At 43.0% G+C, this 19580-nt stretch overlaps 1 protein-coding gene across 3 annotated transcripts in view; it reads right to left on the reverse strand.

Moving 5' to 3' along the window:
* Positions 1 to 914: 914 nt before the first annotated feature.
* Positions 915 to 19580, reverse strand: part of AMOT (angiomotin) — a 62652-nt gene continuing 43986 nt past the window's right edge. For all 3 annotated transcript variants that reach the window (XM_082377080.1, XM_082377078.1, XM_082377079.1), the window contains 6 exons: positions 16196 to 16345; positions 15272 to 15462; positions 7910 to 8032; positions 6897 to 7129; positions 5064 to 5759; positions 915 to 4711 (listed from right to left, as the gene is read on the reverse strand). In XM_082377080.1, the coding sequence (XP_082233206.1) occupies positions 4614 to 4711; positions 5064 to 5759; positions 6897 to 7129; positions 7910 to 8032; positions 15272 to 15462; positions 16196 to 16345 (1491 nt within the window). In that variant the 3' untranslated portion in view covers positions 915 to 4613. The remainder of the gene's footprint in view (positions 4712 to 5063; positions 5760 to 6896; positions 7130 to 7909; positions 8033 to 15271; positions 15463 to 16195; positions 16346 to 19580) is intronic.

The following is a 19580-nucleotide window of genomic DNA, read 5'->3' on the forward strand; positions in this document are numbered from 1 at the left end:
CACAGAGATAAGAAGATTGGTTATAACACTGGATAATATATAGAAATGCTCCTACGATGTGATCTTTGTCACTTTTGAAGGAATGCTTGCTTTTTCTCTCCACAAGTGACTGCTCGTTAAGAACTAGGTACAATATATTTCTGAAAGAAATGCTTCACAAAGCTTTGTAAGAAGGTGTGGTTAACTTAATGCTGTCTTCTTTGTCCTGAAAAACAGGAGTGGGCTTTCACACGTACAGTTTTCAAAGCACTCATCATAAATATGGAGGGAATTTAGCCCAATTTAATAAAAAAAAATCAAATTTAGAATGGAATGAATTCTATACCCTCTCCCTATCCATTCTGCAACACCCATCAAGCCCAATTTCACTGTGAAAAGTGTCATTTCAAAGCCTGTGGGGATCTTATCCTCCCGGGTCAGGCTGGGACTCAGTGGTAAACAGGAGGCACAGAGAGGGCAGTGTAAAGGCAGCTTTAACATTTTCAGTGAAAAGAGCCAACTTGTTTGTGGTTTTGATTTGCTTTTAATAACAAGCTCCCTCAACCAAAACTGATGAATTGGCATAAGAACAAGGGTACAAAAGGAACATCAAGGGGCCTTCCAAAATGCTAACCAAAGGATGAATTCTCTGCTTTGGGTGGCCATCATTTTATCCCTTGGAACCAGGAGATAAAAAGATGCAAAGCTTTTAATATATGCTGCCCGAGTATATAAAGGAACTGATTAGACCATGTGGCCCGTGGTGGTGTTGTCTTAATACTTTATAATCACATTCCATACTTTAAGCAAATGCAAATTCTGCCACATGCTGCCCTTGAAAGGCCATTTCACTGCATACTGAATTGAAAGTAATCACTGACACAGCGTAAATAAAGCCTCTGTTGGGTAAACACCAAAGCATTTTCCACACAGTATTGCATTTTAAAATAGCTAAGTTTATTGTCAGTGAAAAGATAGGCACAAAGTGGATTCAAACCTGCTTAACTTTATTGGAACTAGCTCAGTCAATTACAGAATGGGGTCTCAATCATTATGGGGCCACATACATTTTAAACCAAAGGTGATCCCTGTCTAGCCATCTGCCAACCCCAGCTATCCATTTTACAAACACATGCCATCAATCACAAGGGAGGCCAGAAGGAGGTTTGATGGCTCCATCGTTGCTACCGGAAAAAAATAAACAAACTCCCAACACTTGTCCAACTGATGATGGATGGTACTTGGAAGCTATATTTCCAAGGATCATGGCGGGCTAAAATTGGTGGCAATTAGCCCATAGCTGATGCCTTCCTTTGAAAACATGTTCAGTAAGAATGCACACATTTTAAGTAACACATTCCATATGTGAATGAGCAATTGAGATAACAGGAGATGGTATGGCTAACAGACATGAGAATATCATTTATAAAAGTTAGTGCATATGTATACACTTGAAGCTGCCGCATTATGAGTGTTTAGGCTCTTCATAAAAAGTAGTCTGCACAATCAGTTTGTTCCATTTTCCAACTGGTGTCCCCAACCCAACTGTGTAACAAGAAAAAGAATGCACGACGGGGCTCTCGGTGTGTTTCCTATGGCAGATGACGGCAGATATTTCAGGTTCCTGCTATCCTGTCATCCTGAAGCTCAAAAGCAGCATTGAGAATAAATCCTTCATTAAAACAGCAATCAAGATACATGATCTTAAAAGACAGCTCAAGCTAGTTTTATTTAATAAAAAAAAATTAATAGGAATTTTATATCAAGTAAAGTTTGTTCTAATGAAGTTTTTCTGTACATGGGACATTGGTGTACGACTGACTTAGAAGGTCCCCAGAGACCACCAGGCAGTACAAGTTAAGACAACAAGGTCACCCTCCTGTCCTGAGGTGCCAGTAAAATGCATAGATAGATGGGAGTCCAGAAAGATCCCCCAAATGTTATTACATCCACACAATCATGATAAGGTGGCTAACTTGAGATTTCTCCCAGAAACCTGAATTTTTTAAATGACACCTATTAGAGATTTTCTGAAAAGGCTGGATCTATCCTCCTCGTAAACATAATACACTGACATGGACTTCTTCCACCTCTTAGATGTTCCATATTATTTTAGCAAATTACCTGCGATAAAAAATTGAGCCAAAAGGAACTGCCTCTGGTGTGAGGGGGCAGAGAAGTTGTGGAAAGTTCAAAATAGTAGTTGGCCGAGAACTTCCTCCTTTCCCCAAAATATATGAGTCTAAAGAGATGGCTGCCCCACAGTGTGGAATGTATGACATTTGTCACCTTACAGAATGTGATTAAAACGATGGCTCCCAGAGCTAGCAGAAATTCTGGCAATGTGTCATAACCATGAAAGGAGTAGATGAAAGGTTTCTTTTTATTTATTTTTTATTTATTTGAATAGAAAGTAGCAGTCCTGAAGTTTGCTACTTGTTGCTCCTACTATCTGAAGGATTTTTTTCCCCTGTGACTATAGGGTAGTATGAGTATTAGCACAACTGCACTTTTAATTTCTATTTGGGATTCACTTGATGACTGAGGACTCGTGTAGGATGATCACTTCATTCTTTGAAAATGTCAAGACTGGCTGAAAAATCACATCACCTTCCCTCCTGTCTCTCCCTCACCACATACAAAATAATTCCTTTTAGGAATGACCAAAAAAATATTGTTAAATATACCATTCCTACACTCGCAGAGGAACCCTGTAAGATGATCCGAGATAGCCAATCCCATAGCAAGAAAAGTGAGGTTGATTTCTTAGGGGGATGTTTGTTTCATGTGACTCAGTGTTGAAATAAGGATCAGGAAAGGGAAAACCTTGCAAAAGGCACTGCAGGAGAGAGGCAAGATAGGAATTCAAAACCTTGGACAAATTACTCAAGCCAGGGACATTTTCCAAAATGCATGTGCCCTGGGCCGTGTCAGTGTCTTTTCTTAAAATGGGGCTTTTTGTATATAAGCGTTTCCCAAATTAAGCATGGTAATCGGCAGAGTGGAAAGCTGTGTTGTGTGATCTTGAAAAAGTCACTTAACCTCTCCAGGTCTCAGATTCCTCATTACTAAAATGAGGGGGTATGGCTATATTGCTAAAGTTCCTTCCAGCCACTATGCCTCACAATGTAATATATCAGGCCTACTCTTCTATGAATTTGGTTTCTAACTAACACATCCCCAAACCTCTACCCCCCCACCCTTACCTAATACCCCCCACTCCCCTCACCCCCCCAATACCCCTGAAAACTGATCTTAATGACACTGTCTATGGATTTGTCACCTTAATGAAAGGCAGAGAGGCGACACAGGGCAGAGACCTGTGGCAATAGGCAGCCCTTCTGTGTCCCTGGAGGCAGACCTAAGGCAAAGCTTGGAGCCATGGCCTCCTTGGTCCCTGCCCACATGTGCGTTTCCTGCTGCTCTCCAAAGGTATTCCAAGATGGAGTCACTGGCAGTGAGAAGAGGTAGCTGAGGGTACTGCTGCAGCCCCCCTCTCCCCTGACTGCAGCATAGTACTTTGGGCTTCTGATGCTATTCCCTTGGAGGTGATAGTCATATATGCCTTTTAAGACGTATGCTAAGAATTTGGGAAAACAACATGAGTTATTTCAAAGTAGTCACCAGAAATTCAAAGCATTCAACCTGTCAACAAAAACGCTTCCTCATTTTGCAAATGATTGGCAATTTGAGACTGGTGACACAGCCAGTGAGTTTGTGCTGGAGAAGAAATAAACACCAAGCAGGTTGGTCTCGGGAAAGGCAAGCGAGCTATGTTCCTGGCTACACACAGACCACACAAGTCTGCATACAGCACCTCATGCAACTCTCCATCAAGGCCTCGGATGGTCTAACTCCCTACGAGAGAAGAAGTTGTACATCACTCAGCTAATTTACTCTCCTAGCATCTGAAAGCAATATATTAATTATCCAAATGCATAAATTACTCCACAGTATATATATGAATGTATGAACCTCCACGAGGGAACCAAAAGAATCCACTTCCAAAGCACCACTGAAATAAAGATAAACACAATCTCCTGGCCCAGGGTAGCTGGGAAATTGGGAGGGAAAATTAGCTCCAGCACCCTTCCACACCCCAATACTCCCTACCTTTTCTCCAGTTTACATAGCTCTTAAAACTATTCCCTTTCATGCGCCCGAGGCGAGAGCTCTCTCTGGATGCTGCCTAGATGGAAACTATACAAAACAGCACACACCCAAATCCTCTCTGGCTTCGACTTCTGAACTACATGTTACACACTGTCTTCCAAACATACTGTGCTCTTCGGTAAAAGAATGATCCAGAATATGGAAATGCTAAACAAATTTCAGCACATTGAAAACATTGATGTATATCCCGCTATTAACAGTCCCAGAATTTGTATAAATCCAAACAATAAACTTTAGAGCACATTCTGATTGATCTGGCTTTAGAGGTACTCTCTAAGTGTACCAGAACAGACTGGAGTTCATATGGTATTACCTAAGTACTATGTTGTTTCAATAAAAAGTCCCTTTAAAAAACATCCCCCCACCCAACCCTTGTCCTCACCCTCAAAATAAGAACAAACAAAAGGGAAAAATGATTAAAAGCATTCTTGCTGATAAACTGCAGCTGTTGGTTAGGCCATTTAGATGAGATATTCCACCATCTCGGCATCAGGCTCTTGTCCCAGGATCTGAATGGGAGCTTTTCTTTCCAGAGTACTGGAGTGGAAAACAGGGCCATCTAAATGGAAATAAGGGGTTAGAAAACACTTAGGGACAAGGCGAGAACTCAAATTTTAGAAGTGGCTTTAGAGCCCCCATTAAGCCCATGGCAAAGTGACATTGGCCCACTACACTCCCCATCTTGTTCACCTGAGCATTTACTTTTACTGGGAAATTGACCTTGACTCATCCCCGTTCTATCCTGGAGAAGTCATTTGCAGACTCTCTGCCCTTATCTCCTCTGATTAATCCGCTTTAGAACTTGAAAAGCCCTGCCCATATGACCAGCTGTGCCTAAACAGCAGGCCAACCACCCAACCTGTCACTGAGGGCAGAACCCAGGGCTACCTGATCCAGAGAATTATTATTACCTGTCTTATCTGGATTGCAGCTCAAACCTGGTATAGACAAACGACGTGGTCCAGACCCGGCAGCTGGACTTGCAGGAGCCTCAGCCTGAGCCAAAGCTGGAGTTGGAGCTGGAGCTGGAGGAGCAGCTGCAGCCGGAGCTGGAGCTGGTGCCTGAGTCTGAGCTGGAGCAGAAGCCTGAGCCGCTGCTGAAGCCGGAACTGGAGTTGGAGCCGGAGCTGGAACCGGAGCCGGGGCAGCTGGAGCAAGCTGAACCGCAGCGGCAGCGGCAGCGGCAGCAGGAGCAACAACAGCAGCAGCAACAGCAGCGGCAGCAGCTGGAGAAACAGCGGCAGCAAGAGCAGCAGCAGCGGTCGCCGGAGACGGGGCGGCGGCGGCGGTGGCGGCGGTGGGCGCGGCAGCAGCGACAGCCACTGGAGCAGCAGCTACCATGGTGGTGGTGTTGGTGGCAGCGGTGGCGGTGTTGGTGGCGGCGGTGGCAGTGATGGCGGCAGCAGTGGCGGCAGCGGCAACTGGAGCAGGAACAGAGATGGGAGCGACAGCTGCGGTTTTGTTGGGTTCCGTTCCCCGTTCTGTTTGCGTGCTGCAGTCCCGGCTGCCTGTCTTGGAGTGAGCTGACAGTAGCGGAGTCGAGGGCGGCACAGGCGAGGGGGTGGAAGGGACAGACTCGGCACGGTAGTCTCCACCCAGGAGGATACCTACAAAGGAGAGAGGGAAGGAGCTTAGAAAACTACAGGCTATTCCAATATAGACATCTGATTACCTCTTCTTCCTTGCAGGAGGTTCAGGAGGAATAGGGATGGTCCCCAATTCTCTACTTTTGCCTCCAGTGAACCCAGGAATCAGTTTGTCAGGCACCTCCCACCGTGGCTAAAAGCTTCTTTCAGACTTGGCAGATCCCTTCTGGTTCTCATTCTCTAATCCCCCAGCGAAACGTATTAAACCTTTAAGTGTCCTGGGTATCTGTTCTGATTTATTTTTCCAATGGTGATTGATTTCCAACGAGCTGTCAGAATGCTTCTACTTGGTTCCACTTATAACCAACACCAGCCATTACCAAACAGCTGGAAAGGATCAGGGAAAGAAGTCTGTGGTCGCAGAGGAGTGTGATAGTAATTGTGTGATCTAAGGTTCTAACCATGACCAGGGTCCCCCAAATACCTACTCTAACCAAAGGACACTGCAAGTGTCAGAGGACCCCAAGAAAGGTATTAGAAGCAACAAAGAGAGCTAAAATACAAATATATATAGCTTGTTTCCTCAGGCTCCAAAAATGTGCCTCGTGGTATCCACAATACTTCTGGGGTTTTGATTAGAGGGGAAGGAATGGACAGGAATGGAATGAAAAAGTACATTCTGTTCTCATCTCAGAATATTCTGGTAACAGAAACCTGCCACCCAGCTCCATTTAGCTTAACTAGAACTCTGCGTCCTCCTATTATATGGGAGGAAAGAACACAGAAAAAGCTGGAATTTTGAAATTTTCAATGACACGAAAGCCACATGGGCTTTGGACAAAGACAAAACGTTCCGCAGGGCAAAGGCCAAAGCTGAGAATTTTTAAGAGGAAATTGAAGTTATCTTCTTTCCCACCCAGACAGAACTCAGGATTCTTATCGTCTAGGGCTGTGGCTTCAACCAGTGTTCTCTCAGTGAGACTTCATGGCGTCTCCTAAATATGCAGTCAGCCTCTCAGGAGGACAAAACCCAACCCGGTAATATCTTCCTCTCTAGAAGTGGGACCATTACTCCTTCTCATTGCCACGTGGGCACGTATCCAAGTCAGGGCTCTCTTTAAACGTGTCACTTTAATCTTCCTTATTTACTGTCATTACCTAGGCTCCCCTTCCAGCTCTTGTCATCCCGCTTCTCTTCCATGATGGGGGTGCCAGTCAGGGTGGAAGAATGGGAGAGTAAGCCTGATCCAGCATTGGAAATGGACATCAGAGACTTTGCCGGCCGCATGGATGACAGCTGCTCTGTCTTACTTGGCTCCTTCCGGGAACGCTGCTGGAGTACCTTGATCATGGCATCCTTCTCAATAATCTGGGCATGGAGGGTCTTAATCCTAGGAGCCAAAGACAAAGAACATATAAAACATTGTTGCCACCTCCAGGTTCTGGTCTCACTACCTGCATGGACTTGAGCTTCCGTTATCTTTCTGACTAGGGGGCGGTCTACTTATTTCTGAGTTGTAAGACAAGAGACAGTGTGCAACAGTTTTTAATGCACACCCATATGGGCACAGAGGAACATCCAGGAGTTGTCACTTAAACCTTAGGAAGCCAAAGAAAAGTATCTGTGAAAAGAAGGGCTGTATATGAGAGAGTAAACTGATGTAGTGGGGACCTTAGTGAAGAATCTGAGTCAATGGAAATGATGAGTCAGTCAGTGAGAAGATGAGAACTTCTAAGAATGGGCTACTTCGGCTAATAAGTAAATGATCATGTGCTTGTAAGAGACATCAGATGCCCTGTCTCCGAGTTTGAGTGGATGTTCTTTTACCAAGCACTCTGCTGTACCACAGAGTTGAGGTGCAATGCTAGAAAGAATACCTCAGAGTGCAAATACCAACAATTCAGTTCTGGCAGAGGGCATATGGAAGCAATTTACCAAGGACAATGGGGAAAGCAATGTTACTTGGAATTCCAGAGTTAGTGGGAATGGTCAAGGTAAAGGTCATTGCATCTCAAATCCTAAATAACAGGCTGGCAGGGGTGCAGGGGTCGGGGGGGGCTGCATTATCAGGTTCCCCTGTTGTGAATGAAGATGCTTGCCCTTCCCTACTGACCTATCTGGTCTCCATACCAACTTCTCAGATCCACCAGAGTCCAGATCAACATTTTACCTGCCCTCCATGTCAAGGCAACGCTTGTTGGCCATCAAGATTTCTTCTTCCTCCTTCTGGATGCGAGCTTCTAGAGCTGTGTCATAGCTGGTGTTAGGAGAGTGGCTGATGACTGTTGTGTCCCTGGGAAGGAAAATGGCAGTGATAATGATGGGAGGGCAACAAAATCTCTGTCCTAAGTCAAAAGCCTTAGGCTGGAAAGCCCTACACTGAAATCAAACTTATTAGGAATGGTTGGTTTCTGGGTGACTTACTGATAAGAATCTCCAAGATGGGAAGGTTCAGCTTTCAGAGCTAGAAGAGGTTATTGACAGACATAACTGCAAAAGTCAGTGATGGAGTCTATGAGAAGTGCACAGGCTTGCCTTCAGAACTAGAGAGACACCCTCCCAAAACCTCTGGCAGAAAGTCCCTTCAAGTTTGTAGATCATGACCAGGCAATAGGAAGATATTCATATTTCCACTTTATATGATTATTTATATTACATATGAGATATGCCCACTTTATTCTCATGAAAGTCATGAAGGGGAAAAGGCTAGACTTTGAAGGAAGTCAGAGAAAGTACCAAAGAGCTATTGCTACATTCAACAGCAGTAACTCCACCTGAGTGTTTGCTAGAAATGAACTCTAGACATGTCAACAGCCAAGTTCAGGTAGGGCATGGGAGCTGAGTGAGAAGCAGGGCCTTTGAGTCCGTGCCCCTCGATTCCTATCTCCAAGCTATATCTGAAACATTCAAGTGCCGAATCAATGAGTCTCCCCCAACTAAGTGACTAATCTCTTGCCAGAGTCCCAGCTGCATGAGGGACCATCATGTTCCATCTGAAAGGGTCTCAGGCCATTAACTCAAGGGGTAATTAATATGGAGAAAAGTGTGTGTGTGTGTGTATGTGTGTGTGTGTGAGAGAGAGAGAAGAAAAGTGAGGAGAGGAGAGGAGAGGAGGGGAAAGGATGTAACCCATGGGCAAGGCTGATGTTTAAACAGCACAAGTCAAAGACATAATGGGAATCCTATACCCTCCTGATAAGTGATGTCATGCATCTTTCTTTAGTTCATTTAGAACTAGTGGTAGAGAAAAGAGGGACGGGAAGAAAGAAAACTGGATCGTATTTGAGTAACTTGGAGGGAAAGAAAACGAGTTTCGGAAGAATGTTGATGTAATTATATTGGTCTTAAAGAAAACCAGACTATAGGCTGAGGAAACAATGAACTGGCACTGCTGCATTATACTTCCTCTGAGAATGAGGGTCTGTGGGAGAACTCCAGGCATCTTTTCTGCTGGCAGCTGGTTATGTCCTGTTAGCATAGAGATTGTGACCAGTGCAGATGGCTGTGAAGGAGCAGGGGAATGAAGAGGCAGAAAGCTGGTATTAAAGTTGGGGAAGTTTGGTGAGCTTCTGCAAAACTACTGTTCCCCAAAATGCTTGCACCTTATATGCGAGGCGGAAACAATTCATTTGAATGGTGAAATAATTGGAGAACAAGAAGGGAAAGGACCACAGTGGCTTTCATCATTTGCTAAATTCAAAATATTTTAGTATCTCGGAATTCTACACTTGCTCTAGTGCAGTTCACTTGCTTGTAGTCCTACTGGGAATGGCCCCTGTGTTCCAAAGTACCCAAGAGGAAGCAGCATTGTGTAGTGTTGAGAGCACAGGCCCTGACTATAGGCCACGCCAGGGTCAAGTTCCACTTTCCCTAGTCCTCTGCCACTAACAAACTCTATGAGCTCAGGAATTGGGTTAACTGCTCTAAGCCTCAGGCTCCTTGTTTGCAAAATTGAGATAATAATTATACTTATATCTCATGGGATTTTGGGGGGGATGAAATGAAAGTGTGCATGTAAAACATGCAGTGCCAGGCACAGTAAAAACACTCAACAAGTTATTATTAAGAGAGAAAAGTGTAGGTAGAAAGAGAATAACATGCAAGAGAGTATGAGTTGAATGAATTCCAGCTCTTGGTATGATCCTGGAGGCGATCCCCGAAGTGCAGAGTTCCAATGTGATGGCAGAGGCTTCAGAGCCGGGCCTCTTTTAAAAGTGCATAGTGTCTATGGACACTGGGGACTTGAACGTACGGTTTGTCCCTGGGGGAGCCACTTTCATTGCATAAAAGACCATTCTGGGGACACAGAGCCCTGCCAGCTAATTGATATGGACACTGTGAACTCCTCAGGAATGGAGCCTGAAAATGTGGGGCACTTAGTGAATTCCTACAGAGCTGCCAGGACGGCCTTCGACATCAATCTTCCTTCTAGAAGACTGGGGCTACTGAGCAATGGCTTAAGCAAAAGCAAGCAGGCACAGCATTGGAGGGAGCAACTTGACCTGCTAACTCCCAATACTCTGAGCCTACCCTTAAGCACATCAGTAGAGAGATGCTGGGCTTGAAATGACAACCTACAGACCCCAAACCGCATATCCCTGAATTACTATCCTGCACCTCAAATTCTTAAGGAAATGGTTTCTGGCAACTATTCCTCCAGTCATCTTCTCTCTCCTTCCTCTGATGAAGTTATCCCCGTCACACTACTTACATTGCTTTCTAGAATGTCACCCATGACCTCCTCCTAATTAAAACATCTAGCGGCCTTTTAAACTTCAAGGCCATCTTTTTCCTATCGGTAGCACCCTTTTGTTTATTTAAAATGGGAACTCAACCATGAGTGGAGCACTGCGTTTGAAGTTCCTGGGAGGCTGGAGAGTGGATGGACGTGGGTAAGACTAGTCCCCGACTGTAGGGAACTTGCAAGGGGAGGGGAAAAAAGTAAATAATTAACTATTACGGAAATGAGTTTGGACTTTATTCCAATAGGCACTGAAGCTTATTAGAGCTTTTCAAAGGGAATGAAATGATCCAAGCTGTGGTTCAGGAAGACAGCATTATCTCTGCTGAAATGTAATGGACCAGTCAGAAAGGTTATAATCCCAGAAAGAGATATTGAAAACAGGACCCGGCGAAGTGGCAAGGGAAATGGAAACAGGCTACAGGAAGCAGAATTGCTAGACCTTGGAGACTATTGAAATGTGGGTGTTAGGGAGAGGGAAGAATGAATGAGGACTTTGTTGTTTCTAATTCAAATGACTAGGAAAGATGGCATACTGCTCGTTTTCTGTGATAGGAAACCAAGGAGAACTTTTTTTTCTTTTTGGAAAATGCCTATAATGGGTTTTGATTTTAGTTACAGTGGACTTAAAGTGTCTTATGAATAGCCATATAACAATATCCATCCAACAAGTTGCTGAAAATTCTAACTTTAATCTTTAATCTAGAGGTGTCAGAGGTACTATTTGAAGCTATAGTAGAGAACAAGATAACTAAGACAGAAGGTAGAATGAGAAGAAAGCAGAGAACGGAACCTGAGAAAGGCCTCCACAACGCAAGACTAGGTAGACATGTGTCACATGTGTGACCAGTTTCTACCTTCTGCTTTCCCTTCCTTTACTTCCTCCTTTCCCAGATTTACTTTGTCCCAAATAAAAGTGAAACATTGCACATTCAGAGAAAGGTAACAACCTGATTCAGTAAGTGCAAAGAAATAAATTACTGGTTGATCGGGTGTGTTATCTTTTTATCTTTTTGCTGCTATTCAGAAATAAATCACCATTTGTGAGCTGAAACTAAAAATCAGCACTGCCAAATCAGTTCTTCTGAGGTGAACTCCTACTTGGTAGCAATTTCCCTCATCTACATTAAGCATCTGGAGAGGAATCTCTAGGAACACAATAATATGAAGTTATAATATAGGCCATGTTTTTGTGATTATTTATAATAGTCTAAGAAACTAAATAATAAGCCTCAAATAGTAACTCTTGAACAGGTAATACTCCCTATCTCACCATCTTTGAAATCATCCTATCTGGGAGGCAGCAGAGTATATATAGCACTTAAGGTGTCAAAAATGTAGATTTAAGAAGTCCTGGTTCTTCTGCCTCTTAGTAGCTGTATGATCTTAGGGGAATTATTTAATCTGTCTGTGCCTCAGTTTCCTCATCTGTAGAATGGATACCAGTACTTCTCTCAAAGAATTATTGTGAAGATAAGCAATAATTGTAAAGCGCTTAGAAGCGTACCTTATACAGTAAACACTACATGTGATTTCTTGCATTGACAGCTTTCCCTTTGACAAGAGATGCTTCACAGAATCAAAATGCCAGAATGGGTATAAAACAGATAACCCAATATGTTTTCTCACCTGAGAAAAGACAGATGTCTGTTCTTATATTAAAAATCTATATTTTATTATTCACAGTGGCCAAACACTGGAAAAAATCCGAATATCCATCATCAAGTGAATGCATAAACTGTGGTACCTCCATGCTATGGAGCACTACTCAGCAGTAAAAAGGAATAAACGATTGATATACGCATTAACTTAGAGCAAGCTCAAAGTAACCATGCTGAGTGAAAGAAGTCAAACCAAAAAAGTACATATTATACGGCTCTTTTTATATGACGTTCTAGGAAAGGCAAAATTACAATGACAACAGATGTTGTCTGGGGTCAGGCATGGGAGGAAGGGATCAAGTTAAAGGGGCATAAGGGCACTTTAGAATGTGTCCTCTATCTTGATGGTAGTAGTGGCTACATTATTATATACAATTACCAACATTCACCAGACCAGACACTTAAAATAAGTGGTTTTTAAATATGTGAATAATACTTCAATTGAAAAAATTCTACAACTACCATTGTATGACCCCAGCAACATTTCCTAATTGCGCAACTTATTATTTATGTATGAGCTATTATTTTACAAATATATTAAGTTTGAGATATTTAATATCTCATAAGCAGAATACACAGAAACCGAGGAGGCTGGTACAATGTGGCACTAGATTTAAGGATTTAAGTTGTATAGAGTTAGAAAGCATTTCCTTTCTTCTTTTACTTCTTCCTTTCTCCCTCTTTCTTTTTTCTCCTTTTTTTTCCTTCCTTCATTACTCAAACATATGTTGAGCACTTTCCATCTGCAGCCAATATCCTAGGCACTTAAAAATTATTTTGGGGGGCTTCCCTGGTGGCGCAGTGGTTAAGAATCTGCCTGCCAATGCAGGGGACACGGGTTCGAGCCCTGGTCTGGGAAGATCCCACATGCCGCGGAGCAGCTGGGCCCGTGAGCCACAATTACTGAGCCTGTGCGTCTGGAGCCTGTGCTCCGCAACAAGAGAGGTCTCGATAGTGAGAGGCCCGCGCACTGCGATGAAGAGTGGCCCCCGCTTGCCACAACTAGAGAAAGCCCTCGCACAGGAACTAAGACCCAACACAGCCATAAATAAAAATAAATAAATAAAAAAATAAAAATTAAAAAAAAATTATTTTGGAAGAAAATAGAATATAAAGCCTTTACTACAGAAAGGGGTGAAGAGCAGAACCTTGGTCAGTACATTTAGGGTTGGGAGGAGGGAAAGTGAAATCACTGGACAGAAAAGAAATGGCAAGAAGAGATGTTGGAAGGGAAGGCAGAAGAGCCCACAGGTTCTGAAACAAAGTTTTCTGAATGTTACTTTCCAAATTTGAAATCTCATAAAGAAAGAAAGAAAGGAGGAGAAGGAAACTAATCTCCGTGGCAGAGCATAAGAAGCAAATCTTTGGAAAAATAGTATAATCTTAGCAATAGAAGGGTCTGGAGCAATCACCTAGTCCAATTCTCTCATTTTACAGGAATTCAAATACAATCTCTCAGTCTCTTCTGTGGGTTGTATTAACAGGCATGCAAAAGGTACACAGTCCAGATATGGAATGTTTGTCCGGGGAACTATTACAAAGTGTTCCTATTAGGTGGGAACTGGCCGCTTTTTACCATATTAAGTGATAAGCATGCACATTTTACTGAAAACAGTGATTGCATGGAAACTTTCTACCTGGTGATTTAAAGGAATTCAATTTAAATTAAATCTGTTTTATGGGTGCCAACAGATTCTGGAAAGAAATCTATCTGAAAGGGGATTCTCCCAATATTCAAAACTGAATAACCTCTGAACAAGCACTGGGCACAGGTGTTTTCTTGGGAACCAGCAGCTAAAATTACACTTCATTCTGCTTCTAAGCTGCCTACAAACTTCTCAACCATCTTCCAGCTCAGCTGGGGCTTCTCTGCACTCTATTACTACACTGGCATGGACTGAGCACACCATTCTCAGACCAAAAAAAAAAAAAGACAGGTAAGCTTAAGCCCATGAGGACCTCAAAATCAAGGCACAGGCAATTTCAATCTGTTTAAGGTTTATAGGGGGTATCTGGAGACGGACAGAGCATGTTAGAGAAACGTAAGATGTCTCCCTGAAGAATTGGGAATAGGTTTACAAACCACCAGTCCAGCTTTTAAGCATTGACCTCCCTCTGATTTGGCATGAGAAGGACTCGAGAATAAATGTATCCACTGCCCCCTCCACACACATATTCCAACCCAAAGTCTGGCAAGTGCTGCCAGACTCTGCCGGCTCACCACATTTAGGAGAATGCTAAAAACAACGCCATGATTTTTAATAACTTTCTGGATAGAGACCTATCTGGGTGCAATATGCTATAGCCTGCCTTAGATACCCAACTCCAGACCATGGCTCTGTCTGTATCTCCAACAATCCACATCATCTCCTGATTTGAATTTAGTTTTTGTTTCTTTCCCAACTGATGATTACAAACAGCAGCGAGACAAACTGGATAAGAGCACTGTGTCCTCCAAAGAGCAATAATAAATGTTTATAATGAGAAAAGGGGAACACATAAAGGGCAAAAAATGAAAACGCCTCCTGCCACTTTCTCTCCCTTACCAAATGGAATGTGACTGCTTACATGTGATGAACTTGGAGGCACAGAGAATGTGGGCTTCAAATATAGACCTTCTCAAAGGGCAGGGATGGATTTATGTTCAGCACAGCCTTTGGCATACCTTGGACAAGCCAGAGCTATCAAATGGCAGTAGCCACTCCTGAGTGACATTTAGTTTCTGAGTGGAATTTCTCTGGAGAAGCTTTCATTCCAGTCCTGGGGCTAAACAAAGAAACCTACACATGTGGCTGAAAGAACCTGAGGCTTTTGGGGAAGGAGGTGTGCGGACGTTCAGTTGATCCCATCTGCAATTGTTCTGGCTCCTGAAGAAAGCTGAACTATGATTCCAGTAAGTTCGTTAGTAATTTTAATTTACAAATCCCAGACCCTCTGCCCCACAGTTGTTCAGTCTCTGCATAACGAGATTGAAAAAAACAAAAACCACACACTTAAGCAGAAACTGAGAAAAAAGAAACAGAACATGATGGGAAAAAAAAACCACTGGAAAATCTATTAATCAGTCACTTTTCTGTTCTCCACACCACCCCTGCCCTTCATTCAGGGCCTCTACCAGCCAGCTACTTACCTCTGAGCAGCTACGGTGGCGGCAGCATCCAGAGCAAAATGTCTCATCACATTCTCCTCTAAATACTTCTGCTCCCACTTAGTCATGTCAGCTTCCAGGGCCAGGATTCTCTCCTCCTTCTCACGAAGGAGCTCCATCAGTGCAGCGGCATTGTATTCTGAAACATTGGTGGGCTGAGAGTTGCCCTGGCGCTGTTGGAAGAGATACCGAGACCCCTGATGTTAATGAGTTAGGACCATAGTGGCTGAGTCCCATCTGAAGAGCCCTTATTTTTGGAAAGGATTACTGCCCAAGTCACTTCAGTTTGGAGTCCGATTCAGAAGCAAGGGGAATTCACAGGCTTTCTACCTCGGGCTTGAGTATGAGACTCTCGATCACGAAAGGAGCCTGCCATGTCAAATGGTCATGCTGCTCAGAAAGTGGGTCAATGGTTTAAAAATCACTAGCCCTGCCGGCCAGCATGGTTCTCCATAGAAACGGAAATGAAAAATCTAGGATTTGGTCTCTGCCTTGCCCCTAAACTTGTTGTGTGACCTTAAGGGAGTCATGCCGCCTTTCCTGGGTCTTGATTTTCTCTCATCTAAAAGTGAGGAGATGTATGGCCAAATGATTCTAAAGACCATTTCCAACCCTAAAATGTCCAGGAGTCTATTTGTATAGCGTCTTCACTTCTTATAGGGCCTACTGTTTCTGGGGTTCACATGAAAACAAAAAGTGCAAGATAATAGGCATTAAGGATTTTGCTGCGATAGGAAGCTAAGGAAGCCAACTTCGTCTTTACAATTGGGAGGCGCTCTGCAGTAAGATCAGTTGGGGCAAAAAACCTGAAGATGAGCAAGAGTGTGGTTTTTTGATTCTCATGTCAGACACTGTCTGACAAATAAGCAGTCAGGAGCAATCTCATTTTCTTGACGTTCTCTATACCTGCTGTATTCGGAGGGATTCCAGTTCTCTCTCCAGTCGTGTCCGGAGACGGTGCTCCAGCTGCTCTCGTTTTTCACATGCTGCCTGGAGCTGTACAAGAGCTTGCTGCATCTTTTCCACCTTATCTACGTACACTTGCTTCTTTTTCAGCTGAAAATCCAGGTTGGGAGAATTACAAGATAGAAGGAAAGAGAACAACAGGGTCAGTTATACAGCCCCCAAATCCAGCCCTGTGTTTAGATCTCTTCCTGTCCAGCTCCAGAAAAGCATGAATGGCAAGAATGTCCTTCATGAGTATCGGGCTGCCTTGTATTTACCATACAGAGAATGTCTCAAGGGATAGGAATTAGGAGCTCCTTTTTCATCTCTCCCTCCTTCCCCCTCTCTATGTTTTCCCCAAGTCTATTTCTATCAGTAGAGTCTGTCTTAGATGGCAAGCTCTTAAGATTCCCATTTATGGATGTCCTCACCTCTGCTCTTCTTCACTCTAAACTGTAACATTCTGGGGGAGGGTGTATCTTACTTTGGTCATTATAGTAGGGGAATGCTAAAAAAATAAAAGGGGGTCTCTCCAGGGAGAAGAGTTTCATTCGGAATGGAGAGGAAGCCTACCCACTTTATATAGCTGTCTCCTCTCCAAGTGAGAGAAAAAGGGTGGTCAACTGCTGCACGTAGAGGGAGGCCAGAATTGTCTTTCTGAACTCTACAGTCCTGGTAATTACTCCATGTAATCATCACTGCTCTCGTGGAATGTTTCTGCTCCTCAAAAGTGAAGCTGCTGGGACTCCCCTGGTGGTCCAGTGGTTAAGACTCTGCGCTCCCAATGCGGGGGGCACGGGTTCGATCCCTGGTCAGGGAACTAGATCCCACACGCCGCAACTAATGATCCCGCGTGCCGCAATGAAGATCCCGCATGCCGCAACTAAGACCCGGTATAGCCAAAAAAAAAAAAAAAAAAGAAAGAAAGTGAAGCTGCCATGCAATGGTTCATCTTTAGTCTCTTCATTGACCAGCACTGCCCCCACCTCAGTTCTTTATTAAAAGAACACAGGTCACTTGCGATTTCTGCCTCACTCATGAGCCTGAGTTGATAACATTGGACCGTAATCTCTCAACTATCACTCTGGGACCTTTAAAGATATCTAAAGATGCAAACTAATGAATCAAATCTAAGACTAAATGAGATCAAATATGATTCTTCCTCTTTGCAAGCTTATGAACCATAACCAAAAACAAAGGTAGAAGCAGGTTGGGACTAAGAGTTTGAGTTCTTTGTACCCTTCTAACTTCCAAGGCAAATCCCATCATGGTAAATCCCTGACTCCGCTGAAATGAAGGAATGAAGAGAATTTCAGAGCTTTTTAAAGAAGGCGTACATACCCTCAACACCTAAGAAGATAGGGGAAACTGCAGCCTTCCCAAATTGTTAGGGATGAGCAGATGGTGTGTCTTCATACCTATAATACTTGTGCGGGTGCCTCTCTTGCTAATAAAATCAACGCATGGACTCTTTCTAAAGTAGAAGTTCTTCCAAGCTGGTCACATCTGTTATTATTATTTTCGTGAAACCTGCAGTTAGGGATACTCTCATTATTAAGATTTAAATGTGAAAATATTATTGATAACATGGTCCAAAGGAAATTCAAGAATTCAGCTCAACTCTAACTTTCCAACAAATTCCCAAGCCCTTGAGATAGATACCTAGATAGACAGTTGCAATGTAAGAGGTTACCCACTTTACCAGCACTGCCCACAGCCATTTAGCTGGGGCCAGACCAGCAGAACCAACCTGACACCCTCATTGCAGAAACCAGGTAAGACCTTCGTGGTAATGTGTCCAAATCACTGCTCTCTAGAATGTCCAGTCAGATAGCAATGGCATGTGCTAATGGGGAAACTCTCCTTGTCTTATAACTGCTCTCTCTCCAAATTAGAATTGCTGAACTTTCTCTAGGTGGAAGAAAACTTGTATTTTCCTACCAGACTTGCATTATGCCTTGCCTAGGTGACAGGGAAAACTTTAAAAATTCGTGCTACACTTCTTGACATTTGCTTTCATTCCAAGGCCTAGTTCAATCTAGCCTTGTAAACCAGTTGAGATGAGTTATAAGTCTAAATGTTTTTATCCATTAGACCTTTCCCTAGGAAATAAAAGAAATTCTCATCCTCTCCATAAGCTTAAACCTTTCTTTCCTGGGATATGTGACTATTTGTAATAACACTGACTAGGGCAGTCAAGACCTTTAGGCTATGGATGCCGCTGCCCTCCTATTTGCTAAGCTTTTGAATAATTGGAGAGCAGGAAATATCCTCTATCCTTTGCCTTCTGGGTTCTATAATCCTGATGAGCTATTTAAAGTTGAATGCATTTATTTGTGAATCGCTCTGAAAACCCTAGGGGAGCAGTACAATGTTAATGCAGAGAGTGTTAACTATAATTACTGAGGCTTACAGCAGTTATACTTAAAGGCAATTAAAGTTAGATAGTATGCAGTTCTTGCCTTGATGGTAAAGTACTGCAATGTAAGCTCAGAGAACTGAAAAATAAGCAGTCAGGACTAGGTGTATTTCTCTATGCCCTGCCTTTCTTGAGAAAGGAATCCTCAATGTCTTAGCTAAGGAATCCCCAGCAGTGGAAGTCACTGAGCCAACTGTCTGGAAGGGAAAAGCAATAAAGGCCCAGAGAGTTTTCTGAGTTGGCTGAAGATAGTCACACAAGTCAGACAACTTCCACAAACCAGGCCAAGGAAAATCCCATTATGCTTTGCCACTGGGATGATTTTCCACAAGGTACCAGGACCTCTATTGTTGGCATAATTCTTCTACTTCCTTTTTTTTTGCATATCTTTTTTTTTTTATTGTGCAAAGTGCCAATCTATTATGTCAGCAGATCCAAATAACAATCTAGTAATATGGAAAATCAAAGACATTTGCAGATATTAAAACCAAGAGTCACAGACATTAAAGTCCCCAAAATAACTATTTTAATAAGAGAGAAAATTTTACAACATAATATCCAAATCCCTAGGAATTTTTCCAGATAATTTCAAAATTCTCCAAACCCTTTGCCTATCATAGTTTTCTCTGAGGAAAACTTTTACATCTTCCCTAACGAATCTCTTAACTTTACGGCCAATTATGAAATCACAATACCCATATACAGGACCAAGAAAAAGTGCAGCTCAGCCATAAACACCAAGATCACCTAGTAAATGCTTAATACCTAGGTAATTTAGGGTACAAAAGGACAACTGTTGGATGCTACCAGTGCAAGACCCTATAAAGATGCAATCCACAAAGTCAGCTATCTTCTAAGTTACATATTCTATGTTTTCTAGATCTCATCTATACATAGAAAGGAACAAAGGTCTATGCGGCTTATTAA

This window comes from Balaenoptera borealis, assembly GCF_965194805.1.
Source record: "Balaenoptera borealis genome assembly, chromosome: X".
NCBI classification, from domain to species: domain Eukaryota; kingdom Metazoa; phylum Chordata; class Mammalia; order Artiodactyla; family Balaenopteridae; genus Balaenoptera; species Balaenoptera borealis.